Source organism: Tachypleus tridentatus, chromosome 12, assembly GCF_004210375.1.
Source record: "Tachypleus tridentatus isolate NWPU-2018 chromosome 12, ASM421037v1, whole genome shotgun sequence".
Lineage (NCBI taxonomy): Eukaryota > Metazoa > Arthropoda > Merostomata > Xiphosura > Limulidae > Tachypleus > Tachypleus tridentatus.
This window is the reverse complement of record NC_134836.1, coordinates 36,274,695-36,295,932: the sequence shown is the minus strand read 5'-3', so window position 1 is coordinate 36,295,932 and position 21,238 is coordinate 36,274,695. Positions and strand designations below refer to the sequence as shown.

The window sequence follows — 21,238 nt, the reverse complement described above, 5'->3', positions numbered from 1 at the left end:
TCAAGCCGAACATCTAAGCTCGTAGATGACATGCAGCACCATCCATTGCACTGACTTTCTGACAGTTGACGTATCATAACATTTCTTAGAATAATGTGCAAACTCTTTGATGTAATCGTTATTTGTGTGTTCTTAAATGTGATGTCCATCTTGTGTGAAACAACTGTGGGACGATTTTAATCTTCACTTTTTTGTGACCCCCAACGGTTACAAGAAGTCTGTTTGTAGCCCCTTACTCAAAAAGTTTGTGCACCACTGCTTTAAACTATTGTTAAAACAGAGATATAAAACATTAAAATTAGGTTTGCATAGGTTTACTTTTCTGAAGACAGTTTGCCTGATCTAATAGTGCACAAGTTGACATAACAGAACAAACTTTTACATACCAACTGATGTTAGAAAAACAAATAACCATTACTGGTCTAATTTATTGTTTTTTTAATTTGTGAGTTACTTTCATACATTCATATCTTACTTAGTACCTAATATAAATATTTAGTAAAGAGTGTAAATAATAAAATCATTTTATTGGGATAGCATTTTATCACTACCACCACTGGTGATAAAAACCTATGCTCATCATGGCATTTTGTTGCCACCACAAATAGCACTACAAGCAAAACAACAATGGTTGTGATAGCAATTTCCCTTTTGCCACCATAGATTTCTTGCACTTCTCTACCCTCAAACAACATAGGTGACAAACAGGAGCTCAAAAACAAAATGTCATACTACTTAAATCAACAATTAGGTGACCAACTTCAAAATAAAATATATATATAAATTCATAACCAGAAGTGAAACCATGCATCTCAATAACTAAAGGTAGAAATCTGTAGTTCATCAGCTACAAGTAAAACTTATACAAAATAAAATATACACCTGATGTCCAGAAAATAAAGTACAAACTTGTATTTTAGTTTCTAAGTACACGGATCTGCAGTGAAGAAAATGAAAGTATAAAACCTCAGTTCAGGAACTGAAAATATGAATCTGCAGACCAACATCTAAATGTATGAATCTACAATCTAAGAAATGAAAGTATGGACCAGTAGCTCAGTAAGTAAAATCACGAACCTGTAGTTCAGCATCTAAATATATACTTCTACAGTATGGAAATTGAAAGCAACTAAAAATATGTTGAGTTGATGCAACTAAAAGTTTCAACAAGCAGTTTGACAACTAAAAATAAAAATCTACAACTAATCATGTAATTATATTTATTTGTAGTCCATTAACAAAGTCAAAATCTGCATTTCAGCAACCAAGGTATACACCCTCTAAACTTTCTACCCAATAGTCAAACATATATTAGAAAGCCAGAGCCTTAAGTCTTAGAATAAAAGGTCTAGTTTATAGTCTGTTAATTACATGTGCAAACAAGAAACTAAAAATGCAGATGTGTAGAAAAGTAATTACAATGGTAAACATATTGTTCAACAAATAAAAATTGTAACTTTCTGTTCAGTAACTAAAAATATTAACCAGTAAATAAATGTATAAACTTGAAATAAGCTAACTGAATAGAATTATTACAATCATAACGAAAACACAGAGTTCAATAACTAAATGTGCTCACATGCATTCTAAAAGAATAAAGATGCAACGTAACAAGTTGTGCTCTACTGTCTGAAAGTAATGCAGTTTAAATGTTCTAGTTAAATAACTACCAGTGTTATAAACTAAGACGCTACCTAAATAATGAAAAAGTATATAGTAATGGAAGCTTAAATTCTTAAATCAAACAAATTAAGAAAATAATTTCATACCTCTACTTGGTGAAGCTGCTCAAAATTTTCTATTTTTCTTATTCGACAATGGGTCAAATCTACTTCCTAAATAAAGTAATTGTAAAAACTCTAGTGACATTAATAAAATTTGTACCCTTTAGCTGAAAATAAATACAGATGTTATTTCCACAAAGCTTAAAAAACGCATGCAACTTTCAAATATTTTATATGATACAACAATAAATAATTGAAGCAAACCAATACAGCTGTCACATATTTACAAAGGTTTTTATTTTAGTGTTATTGTCTCCTGTTTTTCATCCCATATTAACTGTTACTTTCTTAATTAGTTTCTTAATAATCTTTCTGTGTGTTTCAGAATCAGAAAACTATCATTATGACAGTTTTCTCTTTTATGTAATTTAAAAACTGACACAACATTATTTGTGTTAGTTTGACTTCATAATGTCACTGTCATTTCTCTTCAATAATATATATAGTTATGTATTTTTACACAACAGTATCTTTTATATGTACTTTAGTTTTTTCAAAATTATAATATCCTTAATTTGTATGACAGTTTATGAATATCTGACATTCCACTCTACTTTGTTATATCTATTTTATATCATTAAGATTTAAAAACTGCATGTGTACGAAACTTTGTTATGAATGAGACAATGTTGAAAAATTAATGCCTCATGTACAAAAAAAATCCTACTGAAGTTGTGAATATGATATCAAAATTGTTTTATACTCAAAAATAAACATTTGTGTTTTTTTTTAAATGCTTTATTTATGGTATCACTTAAAGAAAAACTAACAGTAAAGCTTAAATCCAAAACTATCAAGAGAAAACAAATATTTCTCATACCACTGATTCTGGATCCAGAATAATTTCATCTGTTTCTCCTTCATCATCTTTTTCTGGTTCTAAAAACAAAAATATCTTTAGCTAATTAACAAAAAGCCTGGAAAGAAACCAAGGCACTACACAGGGAAATGAAAAAACAACCCTCCTGAATTACTTAAGTTTAACATATCTCAAGAAATGAAAACAACATAAGAATTTAACTGATTTTAAGACAGGTCTTTACCTAATAAATAATCGACAAAACCTTAAAGTACAAGGAGTTTATAAACTATTGTATAACTAACTATATATTTAATCAAGCCTTCTCTCTCTAGTACTGAATAACATGTAAAGTTACATCAACCTTTCAAATAAAATCATGATTCAAAATAACTTGAATTGTCAAAATACAAATTTAATTTTCTGTTTAGTTAGGAACCTACTGAACAGGATAATTTATTTTAAAAATAAAATAACAAGCAAGTTCAGATTTTAATAATTAAAATGTTTTAATTCATAGTACAGAACCATCATCAGGTAAAGAGTTACATTCTACAAGTAACATATAAATGACTCACAACATTGTAGTTATTAAAACCAAACTTGCCTACTGTAAACACTGTTATTTTATTTTGAAACTAATTTTCCTTCAGTTTGGTTACCTTTACATTAACATGTTATTCATCATTCTTTCTACTGACACATTTTATGTTTGTGATTTACATTCATTTTTAGCCTGGTGCTGTCTTTGAGGAAGACAAATTATTTCAGATAAATTTCAAGAATGTTTTTTCAATTCAGAGGATCACCACAAACATTGTCTTATTCCACATTAAAAAAAAAACACACAAAAAATGCATCAAAGGGAATTCAATATAATAACTTTTTTGTAGTCAAGACAAGTGAGTGCAGTGATAATACTAATTCTTGTATTAGTAACATGTATAAAGAGCAGTCATGTTCAGAAATCACAAACTTCCATTGAAGTCTAATATCTTGTTCAAAACAAGCTGACTCTATTAAAATGTTAGTACATTTAGTATTCACACACTAAAAGTTAACTTTCCTAGTATGTGTAGTATTAAGATAATTCTCATACAAAGTTAGTGTGTTTAGCATTCACACACAACAATACAATTCTAATAAAAGGTTAGGTTTTATCATTCATCACACAACAAGCTAATTCTACAAGGCTAGTATGAGTAATGATCTTGTTGAGGGCATGCTAACTCCTTTAACTCAATCTGACATAACTAATAAGTAAATTTCACCTTGAACAAATTGTTTAGGAAGCAGCAATGTTGTGTGGACTTGATGATTTAACCCAGTTATTTTGTTCAATAATCAAAAACCTTTCATAATTAGCAAGCCTGATGGTGGTGAAGTCATTAGCATGCACAGGCTGGTTATAGTTCTTTAACACATCTAGAGATATGCAATTTACAGCTGGGATTTAAATTTGATTACCCTTTGATACAAACAGATGTCCACTGAAATAACATGCATACAATGATCATATTCAAAGCATACTAAATTTACTTTAATGCTAAAATGAGTATTGGTTTGTCTATTACAAGACAAATATCCATATTCAGTCAGTGAAAGCTAAATTCACGACCAATCATCATTAACTGGATGCAAATGCAAGGTCGCTTAAAGTCCTAACTCAGTTTTACAACAGTCTTGTAAAAACTGTTCATATTCTTGGAGCACAGATCAAACTAACCCTACAACTTGAAAAAGCTGCTTGAACTGGTCATTTTCATGAATGCCCCCTAGCAACATTAGATGAATAATAAATGTTTCCTTCCTAGTTTTACCACATCTGATCAGTTGGTTAAAATGAAATTATCTCATGGAAACATCATTCTCTAATACCTGTAGCAGTTAATGTATTCATAAAATGCTATTAGCCAGAATTTACTACAACAGAGTACTTCTAATTAATAATAGAGATAACCAAAAGTAAACCAACAAAAAAAAATTCAAATTTTAAAAATGTTGGATCTGAGATTACAGAAATCATAAAAAAAAAATCCTATAAAGAAAGGTATACAATTGAACAAGTATGATTTAAAATATATATCTATGGTTAAAATATGATGCAGAATACAAAGTCTGCATAAAAGCAAAAAACAATATTTTTACTAATGGAAAAGATGTCACTGATGGATAAAGTTCACTTAAAACTGTTGTTTTCATTAGAATTTGAACTACTTAAGTCTTAGTCAGTAGCTATATTGGTTACTGGCACATGTTTACTAATTAAAACACAGATTTTTGTTTTGACACTAGGCAATTAATTGGAATAAATGCAGATCTACTTCACTGAATACATCAACAAGATTAACAGGGGATACAATATCTGTTGCACAAAACAAAATGTGCAGATTAACATGGTACTAAGGGCTCAGAAAGGCTGTATAAAACAGAGATAAACATCTCTGCAAACAGCAACTATAAATAGTAAGAAAAATTTAATAAATACCCTTATTTGCTGCTTACAAAAATTGTTTTTTTGGTATTAAGCATGAAGTTTCAAAATGGGTTACCTTTACTGTGCTCAGTATAAATATCAAACCCCAATTTTTAGCATTATTAGCTACTGTTGGGTTGTTTCAAGGACTATAAAGTAGGTGGTGAAGACACAAAACATTTCTGCTAAGTTTTTACCACAAGTAACTAATTTTTACACTAATAACAAATTTTACAACATATTCAATTTCCAAGGGCTCAGATGAGTTCATGATCTGAAACTGACCTTTATAGCTTCCACATTACTTCTAGTATGTTTTGTGTGTTTTCACAGAATTTCACAAGCTTTCTATAAGCATTAACAGCCTTTTGTAGACAAACATATCAAATTTTATTTGTATAATCTATAATACCTCCTAAACAAATTTTGAAGTTTTTTCTTTTTTCAGCAACATTTTCAGCTTTATCCGTTATTTTTTCTATCGTAACTCTTTCAGAGGTTGGTAATTTGGACCACGTTACCATATTGAATTATATAATGCATTGGATAATTGAAACTTACAAGTGAGTATACCTTATGAAAAATATATATTTTTATTATTCATCTGTTTTACCAATCTAAGCTGAAACAATAACATTTTAAAAATTTTAAACCTTAAAAACTTTTGTAATAATAAACAAAGAATAACATGAAATGCAAAAAAATAAAGTGCATAACTGTCTTTGTTTTTTTATTTTATTAAATAATGTGCTAAAGAACACAGAATACTAACATGCAACTTGCAGACAATATCTCATTAATTAGCAATTTTCCTAAATTGAAAATGTATTTCCAATAATACTTACCTCCTTTCTCACCCACAGCTATTAAATTCCAAGTTTCTTCTTTTGTCTATCTAAGCATTGGCCTAGTTTTTCCAGACTGCTCCAGTTTTTTATACCCCACCTGATTGCTCTTGGCCATATTTTTCTCGTGATGTTTTCTACCTACATCTGTAACTCTATATTCTGGTATTGTAAATAAGCAACTCATTGATATAATGTTCCCACTTTTTCAAGACTGACTCCACTTCAGTCTCTAACACCAACTCTTAGTGAGAAGGAAGGATGAGAGAGTTTGAGAGAAAGTATTATTAGAAACACCTTTTCAATTTAGGAAATTGTTATTTCTAAAATACACTCATCTCCTCTCCCACTTATAGCTAGAATCCCATACTGAGAAGGTGGAGGGGCCAGTGCAGGGATTATCCATAGATAAAGCATCTGCACAGAACAGGGGTGTACCAAGATAAGAGTGGTACCCAAGTTGGGGGGAACAACACTACTTCCAGAGCAGGTATGCTTTTCACTATGAGCTTAGTTCCTGTATCAAGGGTGATACTATACATAAATGATTATCACTTTAGGACAGCACCAACCAGGTAACTGAAGTTCCACTATTCAAGGTTGAAATTAATGGGTCTTGGTCTCTATATCCCAAGTTGTTGACTAAGACAATTGGATTGCAACATTTCATACAGATATACATTTGACTAGATCCAAACCTGTAGCCACAAACTGATGCATTCTAAACCACTGGAATCATGATGAGAAAGTAAACACCACCAAAGCAGACAAACCTCTCCTCAACCTAAAGAAGTCCAAAAGGCAATGCTCAAGGCTTTGAATAATGGGATTGTATATGTCTTACTCAACCAAAGGAAACAGAACTCATCCAGTCAGGAATAATGAATGTTCACCCTCACTCATCAACTGTGTGGAATAGGTACCTTCCAAGTGCCTCTGAAATTATGAAACAACTGTGCTTAATCAAGGATATAGGATGGAACCACTCTGTGCTTGGAATTATGAGAAGATAATGGATCCTCTTCCATGAACAATGTACTGAATCTATATTGATCAAACAGAAGGGTCATACACACCTTAACTGGATAATGGAGCATCAAATCTGAACAGTAGGTGCCCATGTAGGCTTGTGCCATTCCTACTAAAATTTGGGAAAATATCCAAGGACCCAAGTGGGAGGAGACTCCAATTGCACCCTCTTCTCCAAGAGTGTAGGAATTCTCTCTAACACTTTGGAGGAATAGCCTCTGTCCACCATCCCAGTGACAAAAAACTGTGTGTGATAAGGACTCCATAATTTCACTAGTAGAATCTGGGAGGATAATGTGCATTAGGGAGCCCTGAGGAAAAGTGCTATAGAAAACAAGTTCTCTAAATTTTCAAATCAAACCTACCTTGATTTATTCCTTCCAATGATTGGCAGGGACAGGCAGGATCCCCTTATGTTTTACTCATGATAGTTCATAAGTGGAAGTCGAGCACAGTACAGTAATAACACCTAGCCAGCTCCAAGGTAGTCTTATGGAACCTGTAGCAACCTGTATAGAGTATATTGAATTAGTGGTTGCCAGTACAGAATTAGTTTGTTAAAAGCACACCTGGCTTGAGTGTTGGGATCATGCAAAAACATGTTAAGGGACTTTGAAAGGTAGCAATGAAAATATTCACTCCTCTAAATAACCTAGTGGATGTGGTTAAGATAGCTGAAAGGACTGGCAAAAATCCTCAAGTAAAGAGACTGCAAGATCATGCAAATAATGTGAAATAAAAGTACTAGGTAAGATCAACATACCAGTACACACAATCACCTTCAGTGGGAAATTTGACTTAGCCACTAAGGACATAGAAATTGGGATCTGTTCAGTGGGAGGAGGAAAGATTTTGGAATGGATGGTTTACATTTAAGTAGGAAATAGTCTGGCATGTTTGAAAGGGCTATTAACTCAGGTGGAGGAAAGCTTTAAACTTAGACTAGATGGTGGTGAGGGCAAAGATAAACTGAATGAAATAAAATTGAAATGTTGAGGAAGGTTTAGCATAGGAAACAAGTATAAAAGTACCTATAAGAATAAGCTTAATTGTTATTGGTGTACTGCTAGAAGAAAAGAAATAAAATAAATGACTTTATGGCACTGGTAGAAACAGAAGATTTTGACATAATGGGAATAAATCAAACATAGCTAACTGTAGATTAGTTTGATGACAAATTTCTTTGAAATACATGGTTACAGGTTATTAAATAAAGAGAAGGAGAGGAGAGGTTCTACATGCAAAATGTGAGTTACATTCTGTTGAAGTTGAAAATATTAAGGATAATAGCAAGGATATTGAAACTATTTGGGTTTCTGCTGGTGAATAACAAGGGTAAAAACTCTTAATAGGAATTTGTTACAGACCACCAGAAGAAACTGATAAAATTAGTGAAAAACTTTGCAGTGAGTTTATGATTTCAGCTGTTAATGAAGTCATAATTATGGGCCACCATAATTTCAAACATACTGACTGAAAAATGCTAGCATCAAACAAAAGGGGAAAAAGAGTTTCTGAAAACTGTTCAAGATGGATTTCTTCACCAATTGGTCAAGGAACCTACCATAAATAATGTTATTTCAGATTTATTGTTAACTTCTAATAAGAAATGGTTAAGAGGGTGTAAACTGGAGAACACCTGGATACAAGTGATCATTGCTACATATGAACTTTGGGAAGAATGACATTTTTATTCCAAATTTCAAAAAGGCAAATTTTGAAGGGACGTAACAAGAATTATCTGATGTGAATTGGCAGCTGAGTTACTGGGAGACACTGAGCAAGTGTGAAAAATATTTAAAGAAAAAGCTGTCAAAATCCAAAACAAATACATTCCTTACAGAAAGAAAAGAGTAGATGCAAGTAAGAAAACTGGTTGGTTCACAAGAGATCAAATTAAAGAAAACCATTACAAAATTTAAGAATTTAAATTGACTGGTATTAGAAAAGACTTAGAAACTGTAGAAGATCAAGAAAGTTAGTTAAACAGGAAATTAGGACATCCAAAAGGATGTATGAAAAAAATTTGGCTGAAAACATAAAAATGAAGAATAAGGATTTTGTAATAGTACATTAGGTGTAAACAAAATGTTAGGGATGACAAACAAAGGCTTGTGTCTGATGATAATGAAATGACAAGGTTTTAAACTCTGCTTTTTCTTTAGTTTTTACCAATAAAGACTTAAGCAGCATTCCTCATGTTGAACAATTTACAGATGAAAACAAAGTTGAGCAAGACAAGTGTATAAATTCTGAGCTTGTCAAAATAAAATTGAGAAGTTTAAAGAATGATAAGGCTCTCAGACCAGATAATATTTCTTCAAGGATTTTAAGGGATACTTAAAAGGCTTATAAAGAAACTTATCTTTATAGGTGTGGAGGATAAGTTAACTAATTGGATAGAAGAGTGGCTTGATGGAAAAAAGCACAGGATGTAAGCAATTTACCTTTATACATTTAGTTTTGTACTAATGTTTGTTTCTGTATAGTTTTCTTTTGTGCATGTAACATATATTGTTGATTATGTATTGCACAAGTTCTGCCTGTTCTTAAAACTTGTAGAGAATTCTTGAGTAAGAATAAAAAATATACTATGTGCCTATATAATACTAGTGATTGACAGCATTGTTGAAAACAAATTTTGGTAAAGTTTCTAGAGTCTTGCAGTAATCCAACAAAAAGTGGCTAGGCGAGAGACAAGGGAAGAAATTGTTACTGAATATCTACAGTCAGTACACTACAGGTCTAGGTAGCTATAATTATGATTAACATCTATTAACCAGAAAACTACAGAATCAAAACAGGAACGTTTATATATTTTAAATATTACAAACTTATCAACTTCAGTGAATAACTTGGACATTAAATATCTTCATTGGTAAGAAGTGAACTTGTAACAGTTTGAGGTCAATCAAGCCGAGCCAGCTTAAGGAAACTGCAATAATATCAACTTAGAATTAATCTGTTCATTGTGGACCTGGATCGTTGATAAAATATTTAGTTCTAGACTGAATATAAGAATCAGTGTTATCTATAAGTTTGTAAAACTGTTGTATACAAACCATTATTTGTAATAACTGAGTAATAATCATTATTATAAGTTGTATTGTTTTTATGTTTGTACATTAAATTACATTTGTGTTTAAAAAAATGAAATTGTGTGTATCAATCTTGTTGGCAAATAACATAAATATGATACACATTAACAGTTGATTAACTACTAAATTCAAATTTCTGGTTACTTGAAATGGTAATAGACATAAAATAATAAATTAAAGAATCACCTGAACTAAAATTATAATATGTAACAAGGGTTGTAAATGGAGTTTAGTCAAAGTGGATTAATATTGCAAGAGGTGTACCTCAGGATTTAGTCTTAGAACATTTGCACCTTTTTGATTTACATTAATGCCATAAATGAAGGAATGGCCAATAAAGTACTTAAATTTGCTGATGATATCACAGCCTTGAGTGTTGCTGGCTCTGAAGAGGATGCTGTTGGTATACTAAAGGATTTAGATTATTTAGTGAGTGGGGCAAATAAATGGTATTTGGGTTTTAATTATTAAGATATTGCATTTAATTATGCAAGATATTCCATGAGGGTTATAATTTGAATTATAAGCATAATTTTGATTGGAATAACTTTTACAGTGTCATAAAAGAAAAGGATCTTGGTGTAATGGCTGATCAGTCTCTTCAGCCATCCCAGCAATGTGCTGTTGCTAGTGGTAGGGTAAACAGGATTTATGTTGTATCTAGGCAAATATTGAATACAAGTCTAAGAAGGCTATAATTTCATTGTATAGGTCACTGATCAGGCTACATTAGGAGAGGAACTGAACTGGAAAAGGTTCAGAGGAGGGTTACTAAAATGGTGGAACCTAGGATGAAATAATTGTCATACAAGGAGAGGCTGAAATCTCTCAAACTATTTTCTCTTGAAAAAAGAAGAGTTAGAAGGAGAGATCTGATTGAGGTGTTTGAGATTGTAAAGGGAATTGATAATGTTGGTGCTTCATCTTTTTCCATACTTGACAGTGACAATAGTAGGACTAGGGGATAAAAATATGTATTTTGGCAGGGTAGAAGTCATCTTCAGCTAGGACAGTTTTGTTGTTCTTTCAGCATTTTGGCTTATGGAATAGGTTGCCTTTGGCTGTTGTGGGGGCAAAAAATTTGAGTGAGTTTAAAAGAAAGCTTGATTGATATATGAATGATAAGGGCCAGTTTTAATTTATTTTTAATTTAATGGTTTTAGTTTGGCTTAGAGAATAAAACAGCCAAGATGGACCAACAAGTTCCTTGTTGTTCCTAAACATTATGTTATGTTATAACCTCCATGTCTGAAACACAAGCTTCTGGATAATCAGGTGTACCAAGGCAGGTCATGGCTGCTTCTACAAAAACAGCCACAGGAGAAGTGGAGATGTGAATCCAATGTGAGTCCGAAGGTAAAAACCTGAACTGCAGTACCTGACTCTTGTACACAACTAATGTTGGCAGTGGTGGAACTCCACTGCTATGGCAATGTGAAGATAGGAGCCAATTACAATAAAGTTGGACATCTACAATCTCAGTAAAAAATGTCAACTCAAATTGATAAATGAGTAATTTGTGACAATTGGAGAATCTAGGCATGGATGACTTGACACCTATCTCCTGTCTGCATAACCCAGCAACTGAGTGGAATAAAACCTCAGAAGAACAAGCACAACTCTCTCACAACCCCCAAAACCAATCAAACTCTGACAACTCTAGAACTACATTCCAAAATCCAATAATTATTAGGAGATGAAAACCTTGCAAATTGAGTGTATAATAGAAGTGAAGATGTGAACTGAATTACTAATTCTAACTCAAGGGCCTGCAGTTTTCCTGGATCCATGGTTAAAGTTATCACACATCCAGAAATTCTCAAAGCTAAGCTCTCACAGACCCTGAAGGTATACAATAATCACTGATCCACTGGTGATCTGACCCAGCAGTAGAGCCCTTAGGTATAGACAATCTATTCTTAGTACCAATATACTGAAGGACTGATATTGGAGGTCAGGTCCAATGAACAGGGGCAGAAATATGACCCTTATAGAAGCTGAAGAAATTTGAGACTCCATTTGCAACAGGGAGAAATGAAGAAGCCAAAAATTTAACCACCAATGTGCATGCTGATGAGAGATCCAGCTTTTCATCAATGAAGTTAGTGATCCTAAGAGTCTTCCAACAAAGTGAAGTGAGAACAAAATGGTAGATTCTAGAGTTAGAAGTCTGTATAGTTACTTTGTCCCATCAGTGAGCATTGATTAGCTCAGCTTTACTACAAATTCTGCCTTAGAATCAAGAAATATAAGGACCAGAAGTATAACTTGAGAGTCAGTAAATGCTTCCACCTGGCAGTGGTAGACTAAATCATGAAGTTCCAACAACATGTCAGATAAGGCATATCTGTCTCTTCATTTAACTGAGAAGTAAGCCTTCCAGCATGAGCCACAATATCTGTGAATAAAAAAACAAAAAAAAAAAAAAAACACTATCAATTCACTCCTGGATCTTTCAAACATCAAGTAGGAACAGGCATGAAAGCAGCTAGCAAAAGTCCAAAACATCACATTCTGAAAGAATCAACACAAGAAAAACAAATCATAGGTAACTTATCCTGAAGTGGTCTCATAAATTACTGTTACAAAAATCAACTAGGTGACACTTATAAGATTTTAAATATCTTCAAACAATCATAATAGTGAGAAACCTGTTATTGATGTTTTGTCAAGGAAAAGTGATAACATTATCTGAATGAGGTACTTATATATAAAACCATGACATATATAATACTTATAATACCAGGATAGAGGGTGCACTCATGAAGATGGAGAGTGTCACGAGACAAATACCACCAAGGTTAATTATGTGAGGCATCAATGACTGAAGTATTTGAGAAAAAATCACACCATTGCTTAGATTAGCAAAGGAAGAAACCCTTGCAGTCGAGTAATAGCTATAAGTGGTAAAGGAAGGAGGTTTGTTTTCTTTGTAGCTATCTTTCTGGCTTTTTAACTATGACAAGAGCCATTAAATATCCAGCTATCATCATAGTGTTTCCCATGGGAATAAAGTTTGAACTAGAAGCAAAATAGACAATTCTCTGTATGGAAAACAATGTAAATAATATAGTATTAAATATGAGACAGAACTATTGACATATCTTGAAAGAAAAAATTGTGACAGGTGGGTGTGCCAAGAGAAGTCTAATTTTCTATTTTATGGCTCTGTAACCAAGTAAGTTTGAAAATTATAAAAATATTGCTTTGCCTGAATGATAAAAACATTATAACAATTAATTTATTACTCTGCCTTTTGAAGAGGTGGTAAATAAATTAGATAAAAAAACATACATAGGGAGCAAGTACCAAATTAATCATATAAAGTGAAATACAGGAGTTTTTATAAATATTGTCTTACAAAATTAAGAACTTAAAACTTATACAGTACTGCATAAAAGTGTCGGGATAAAGTCAAAAATTAAATCTCAGGCTACTTTCAAATCACAAGTGAAACATCAAAATTTTATTAATTTTCTCATTTAGTACAATGATACTCAGTGGAGGTGCTTGAGTTTAGCAAAAAGTTAATATTTTGTGTGCCCTTCTTTTGTTTTAATAACTGCAGACAGTCTTTCAGATACTGTTGACACATTTATTCAGTGTCCTTTGGGACTTTACTCCAGATGTCTCTAATACACTGCCATAAAGTATCTTTGGAATTAACTTTTGAATTATCAAATTTTTAATATCAAATTCCAGATCTTTTTCTCAACTGGGTTGAGAATGGGGATGTGTGGAAACCAATACATAATTTGAATGACTCCGATAGCTTGTTTTTTAGCAAGGAAAGTTCTGCATAGATTAGATGAATATTTGGTTCCTTTTCTTCTTAGTATAATTCTTTACCAATAATATGCAAACCACTGCATATACCATGACAAATCAGTATTTGATGGTACTTGCACTGGTTCATTATTCCATCTATTTTGCAAATATGTTTTGTTGCCTCAACAGAAAAAAACACCTCCAAATCATCACACTGCCCATCCCATACTTTACAGTAGGTGTTACACAATGAGCTATCATTTACCTTTCTTCCACAAGACATACAACACATGCTTTGAGCCAAATATTTCAAAGTTGGACTCATCTGTTCATAAAACCCTTTTTCAAGTATCAACAGTCCAGTTTTGTATTTTTAAGCAACTTTCAGTCTCTTGACAATATTTGGAGATCAAAGTAAAAGTTTCTTAACTGCTACACAAGCAAATATTCCATTCTTTTTTCAGTCTTCTTTAGATCTGGACAACTTTCTATCATTTAGTACATGGTCATTTATTTCATGCTTGAGATCAGTGGCAATCTTCCTTCTGTCCCTAGGCCTGGCATGGCCAAGCACGCAAGGCGTACGACTCGTAATCTGAGGGTCGTGGGTTCGCGCCCGCATCGTGCTAAACATGCTCCCCCTCCCAGCCGTGGGGGTGTATAATGTGACGGTCAATCCCACTATTCGTTGGTAAAAGAGTAGCCCAAGAGTTGGCAGTGGGTGGTGATGACTAGCTGCCTTCCCTCTAGTCTTACACTGCTAAATTAGGGACGGCTAGCACAGATAGCCCTCGAGTAGCTTTGTGCGAAATTCCCAAACAAACAAACAAACAAACAAACAAAAATCCTTCTGTCCCAAAGGCTTTATAAATGAAGATACTTGAAATTGATATCACTGTGTTAAGGTGTTCTGCCTCTTTCTTTCCTATTTTGAAATTTACCTGTCTCAGTCTCATAATCTAGGGTGTACTTGACAATGTTTGAGAAGCATTTCAAGTTTGTAGCAATTTGTTGGAAAGTCCAACCAACATCATGAAAATCTTTTATGCAAACTCTCTTCTCTGCAGACAATTCTTTATGCTTTTTGGGTCATGGCATGACAAATAATTTAATATATATAGTATTCAACACTATTTTTATCAAGGTTTATTTGTGGAATGCTATTAAATTGATTTCTTCTAGCACGTACCAGTCCCATACGCTAGTTTCTTTCTATATAGTCAAGACACTGCATGAAAGTTATTTCAGAATCTAAATTTGATCAGTATGTTCATTCAAGCAGAACCCTTATGACATGCCCTTGGTACAAGTATATGGGAATTCTAAAGAATGATGAGTATTTTCACCTTGTATCATTCAATTGTCAACAGGGATCAGTGAAGCATTACCATGGTGTTGAAATTTACATACTGTAATGGCATGGAAGAATTAGCCCCATAAAATGAAAATAATGATAAAATATTCTCTTGTCCTAACACTTCTGCACAGTTCTGTATAATGTCAAATTGTGGACTATTATATATGTTTGCATTCTAAGTTAATTCATACACCATGATAAGAACAGTAGTTTAATTAAATTTTGAAAATAACTTACAAAAACCTTTTGACAAGTGTAAAAAAGATGTTGATGGCAGAAGTGTTAAATGTTAAATTTTTGACAGCTGACCTTAAGTTTCACTGAAACCCCTACCTTACCTTCTTCACTTTCTTCTGTGTCCAAGTGGCCATCAATAGATTCCTCATCTGAAAAGGATTATATATTATTTGATTATCTTAATTTATTATTTATTAAGTATATGTTCATTAAAAAAATCACTCATAAAAAATTCTGGTGTACCAACAAGAATTAGGTAAGTTAAATTTACTCTCATACTATTATTATACAAGTTTGTAACATTCCTAACTACTGGTCAAACTGAGATGACAAACTGGAGTGAGATCATATATTAAGTGCATGATATAACACACACTGCAGAAAGAAACATAAAATATCCCTCCTAGCTCTGTTTAAATAGCTTCAAAATGTTATATAAAACTTAGTTTTATATGAATATATATAGTAATTTCAACAAAAATACATTTATTTTCCAACAAAGAATTTACATTTAATTTACAGTTAAAGCAATTACAAAAAAAAAATTAAGAAATATTAATTTTTGTTAACTTAATGTGTTACAGGATGGTATTAAGTGTGCTTTAAATCCCTTAGTTAAGATGTAAGTATTTTTAAAAGTGTTGTGTTTTTTGGGTTACCAGTTTGGATACAGAGAGATGCTCATGTGAGCACTTCAACTCTCATTGTTTTAATGTTAATAAGATGTCAGTTCAATTGCTAACAATCAACCAAATTTTTTGCAGGAAATTAGTACATGACATCTACAAACAGAAAGTTATAGTTTTCCTCTACTGTAAATGTATTTCCTATGGGATTTTACCTTGTCTCACAAAGTTAGCTATTCTTTTTAGTACTGCCCTCTATATGTAAACTTTTTATTTACGTACGTTACAAGCCTTGCACTCCCTCTTATTGAAATTAGCATATTCCAATGTGTCTCTCATCCAAATCATCTATTAACCACTAGTAGTATAGCATGCTCACATGATGCATGTTACTCCCTTTCCATTGAGATCAGAAAGCAACATACAACAGTAAGGGGACAGATTAACTTATATGGAGGCCATGTCACATCTAAATTTGCAGAACACCATTGCTCAACTCTTGAATGAATGGTTATAGCCAACATTTTTGTGGAACCTATTCAGGAGGATGCCTCCATGGTCAATCACCCCAATGATTTAGAACTAAAAGTGATAAGGACTACCATACTTCAATTGAGGAAGGATGGTGAGAATGTGGTAGTGTCCAGAGGAATATCACCATTGGAGACAGTTTAATGATGACCATGAAACCGTTTTGAAAAGCAGACCATACTGAGTCATTCACTCAAGGCTTGACTGGGATGAGCAGCTATCCCCTTCTGCTTTATCCATACAGTCCATGGGTGATATGATCTGGAAAGAAAAGGTTATGAAACAATTATTGTGAGACAGATAACCTTTCAGTGATTTTGCAGAACACTCCCTCTCAATGGTGAGACTATGGAGTCACGGACAAGAAAGTGTCTGTCAATATGGCTTGCAATGCAGATTTGTAGTTAAAGAATACCTGGTCAGGCACTACTTGGCAGAGTAGGATCCACGTGATAAAAAAAGGAGAAAAATGGATAAAACTTACCAGTTAAATTGGCAACAAAGTCTGAAGCACAGGCACAGGTGGAATATAAAACTCTATGCAGACAAATGCATGATGTGATGAACACAGCAGGAGAAAAATGTACTGGGCATGGTCCATGTGCCAGCTTATAGAATTTCCTCCAATGGACAATGAAGACAAGAAATGAGGGAAAATCTGAAACAATAGATTTGATTGAAGGAAACATGGAACAAGTTTTGAGAGGAAAAAGGTAGAGAGAAGTAGGCCAAACAAACCAAAAAGGCAGGCCCAATTTGTAAAAGGGGAAACATCATGAAATGAGGAGGATTGCCATGGAATAAAAACACAATTGTACATACCCCAGAGGGCAATTGAATACACAATTTAACAACATTGGGCACTCACCAGGCACACAAGTCTCCACAGCCTTAGAGAAAAAAGAACAACTGCAATAAAGAAGATAGGTAAAGTGGTAGAAGGTACATGAAATTTCAATGGCAAACAAATTAGACTGGTAAAGTCTGCAGGCTAAGTGAAGAAAAGGTCTTAAGAGATATATGAAACAAGGAGCACGAGGAAAATGGTTCCAATGAAGGTAAAGTTAGGGCATATAGGAACACATTAATGTCCCAATCTGGAAAAAATGCAGGAGCACAATGAGAACAGGGTATGTACAAATCCTACACTATCTGGAAAAATTATAGGGATGGAAGAAAGCCACCTGACAAGTGAGGAAACCAAAAACCCATGGTCAAGGAGCCAGATGGGAAATTCCACCACCAAAACCACAAAAGGCTTGTCAGCAGAAAATCACCTGCCAACAGACCAACAGCAGAGGACTATCCACTTGTGTTAAAGATGAGCATATGAAAATAGCTAACAAAGAAGCAACTCTACATGTATAGCCAAATCTTCACAAGAACCAGACAAATGCATCGTGTGAAGATGCAAAAGGAGAGAATGGAGAATCAAGGATGACAAAGAAAAGAAACAAACAGAAGAAGAGGGACAAGCAGTGAAGCAGACATTTTACCGTTGGAAACCAAAGTTGTGTTGATGAATATGATGTGTATGGGTCTGGTATGGAAGATCCAAAGTCCAAGAACAGATATCTCTGGACTGAATGTTCCCTTGAAGGTTGGCACAAGCCACTACTATAGGGCTGTCTGAAGAATCTTCACCAGATGTTGATGGACGAGAAAAAGAGAGTGATGTAATGCCTGACAAATCTCTAGAAGTTTGAGAAAATTGATATGCAAGATGCTTTTGTCTGTAGACTAACAGCCTAGAGTTTCATGGTGGTTGATGAGAGCCTCCTATTCCTGAAGGAAAGTTTCCATGAACAGATGTGTTTGTTTGTCTTTGCAAAGCTACTCGAGAGCTATCTGCACTAGCCGTCCCTAATTTAGCAGTGTAAGACTAGAGAGAAGGTAGCTAGTCATCACCACCCACCACCAACTCTTGGACTACTCTTTTTCCAACAAAAAGTAGGTTTTACTTGTGTTTTGTTGCATAATGTAGCAAAATATGAGAATCAGATATATGTAATCCTCATATTTTGAGACATACTGATCTGATGTAGTTTCTAACAGAAAGTGGCACAGCTTTTAACTGAAATTTCCCTTCAAGTAGCCTTTGTTTCTTCTTGTTAAATATTATAAACTAACACAAATTCTCATTAAAATAAACTCACAGATACATCATACTGCACCATAATGTTAAAAAAATCAGTATTAGATCAAATAGCCTTAAAATACAATAAGATGTTCAAAGGGTTAAGTCAAAATAGAATACAACATGAAACAATATATATTACTTAATAAATTACATTATAAGAAAGTGCATACCTTTACTTGACATCTCTAACTTTCTTGAGAAATTTCTGATAACCTGTAAGATAAGTTTAGAACTGTGACAGTACAACTAAGAAGCATATTATAGATTTTAGTTCAAAACATTCAGAAGAATCACTACCACTGTACTAAATCACTTTATACATTAAAGCAGTTCAATATTCTATGATCATGAAACATATTTAATATATCAAGAGCTACCAACAAACCTATTATTCATATTTTACACAAAATCACTTCATTATTCCTTGAACTCAAAATACTTAGTGCTAATATCTATCACTGTACACACCATTTAACTTTTACACAAAACAATTATTTTTTCAACAGAATTAAAAACATGTCAGCACATTTATGACTAGAAAAAGTATACTACATCAGCAAATAAATAAAAGGAAACCCAAAAGGCTACAGAACTAAAAAAAGTGCAATGAACATGCAAAATTGTTTTTACTTGTGTATAATTTAGAGATAGATTTGGGAAAAATTGTGTTATTAAAATGTGAAAACAACAGGTTGAAAGCAAAAATCTAAGTAAGTAAGAAAAGGAATTGGATACAGTTAGAATAAATATTGCTTGAACGGGTGTGAGAATGTGTGTTTAATTTAAATGTTACATAGCAGTTAAAAAAGTTGGCTAAAGAGACAGGTTTGTTTAGCAATCAGAAACTAGTCTACTAGACCACTTGCAGTGATATTCAGGAAGTTTATATGGCTGAGTCTCACTCGTTAACTATACAAATAAATTTATCTGCAGTGGGAAGAACAGAAAGACTAGGACCTGAATTTGTTTGTTAGGTGATAAAGTATAGGACATTTATAAACATTCTCTCTTTGTAGAATTGAGTAATTTTTTAAATTCTAAATCAGAAGAGTTGCTTAGAAAGTACAATATACTCATTTAAAGGTTTTAGAATAGAAATAAAGTAAATTTTTAGGAATGCTCCATCAGCTTATGTGTGGAAATTAATTACTTAGCAGAATCCAGGGCTTAAAAGAAAGATTATCAAAGATATGCTTTGAGCAATAGGTGGGCTGGCAAGACCTATAGAATAATTTTTCAGAATAAGGGTGAACTGCATGCTAAGAAAAGATTCTACTCCATCATGTTAGATAGTACAGTGGTTAGGACAACTTAATATATTCATTATATACAAGTTAACACAACTTGCAAAGAGGTGAGGAAGTTTTGGAAACAAGAAATAAACAAAAAAACAGATTAGCTATGGAAAAGAGGAGCTTGGAGAAAAAAGGTACATAAGTAGGTATTTCATGTTTATTGGCACAAAGCTACTAGGCTATCTGTGCCAAACAAGATGTAATACACTATAATGGTATATGGAAATTAATGTTAAAAATATATAAAATTAAGACCTGCCAATTTTGATTTGAAAAAGCTTATTTTGTTTCTCATTCCAGGTCGACTGCCAACTGGTGTACAGTCGGCTTTTGATAACTGGACCATAATTTATGTATGGAACAGGTACAGTGATGACAGACTTTGTCACTCTGTCAGCTGGCTCATTCCCACAAATACCAACGTGACTTGGTATCCAAAAGACCTGGACAGAAATAGATGATAGAGAGAGATTGGCTAGTTTGTTTTGGAGGATATTGATAAGAACAGGGTGGTAACTAGCATGGAATGATGCCAGGGCCAATAGACAGCTGAGCGAATCAGTATAGATCATACAATTCGTATATTGCAAAGTTTCAATATGATTCATGGCAAGAGAAATGGCATACAATTTAGCAGTGAATACAGAAACTGCAGAGGGGATTCTGTGTGCTACAATCGAACTGTAACAAACCATGGCAGAGCTTACAGTCACCTGATTTTGAACCATCTGTATATATAAAATGGATGGATTGTTTGAAATATGTTTAGCAAATAAAGAATGATATTTCCAATCAGGAGTACTGGCCTTCCTCAAATGACTCAAAAATAGGTCACAGTTGGGGATAGTAATTAGCCATGGTGAAAGAGGACGATCTGTGGATACTGCTATGCTATTCATAGATAAATTCAATTTTTCTGATTGTGTCTGGATACGAAGGCTAAAAGGAACAATGGCAGATTTTCTATTATAAAAAGGTGTGGCTCATTTAGAATGGAAAACACAACCTTAAGTAGGATGTTGTGGTAAAGATTGATGTTTGGAAGCATACGTAAGAGACAGTTGCAAATGGTGAATATATAGAAGGGGTTCATGGGACTCCACATACAAATGTTGGACTGGTGAAGTATGAAAGGCCCCAGTGCAAAGCCAAACGCTGTGATGGTGGATAGGATCTAACATTTTCAGTGCTGAGGTTCTGGCAGAACTATAACCCATAGACCTATAGTCAAGTTTGGATCAGATAAGGGTACA

General features: G+C 33.3%; 1 protein-coding gene across 3 annotated transcripts in view; it reads right to left on the bottom strand.

Annotated features, from left to right (window-relative positions):
• sds22 (protein phosphatase 1 regulatory subunit sds22) overlaps window positions 1-21,238 on the bottom strand; it is a 57,027-nt gene that overhangs the window by 30,514 nt on the left and 5,275 nt on the right. For 2 of the 3 annotated variants that reach the window (XM_076474074.1, XM_076474075.1), the window contains exons 2-5: window positions 18,861-18,903; window positions 15,495-15,542; window positions 2,605-2,663; window positions 1,770-1,835 (exon numbers count right to left, since the gene is read on the bottom strand). In XM_076474074.1, coding sequence (XP_076330189.1) covers window positions 1,770-1,835; window positions 2,605-2,663; window positions 15,495-15,542; window positions 18,861-18,873 — 186 coding nt within the window. In that variant the 5' untranslated portion in view covers window positions 18,874-18,903. The remainder of the gene's footprint in view (window positions 1-1,769; window positions 1,836-2,604; window positions 2,664-15,494; window positions 15,543-18,860; window positions 18,904-21,238) is intronic. The other variant, XM_076474076.1, reaches the window with a different exon arrangement.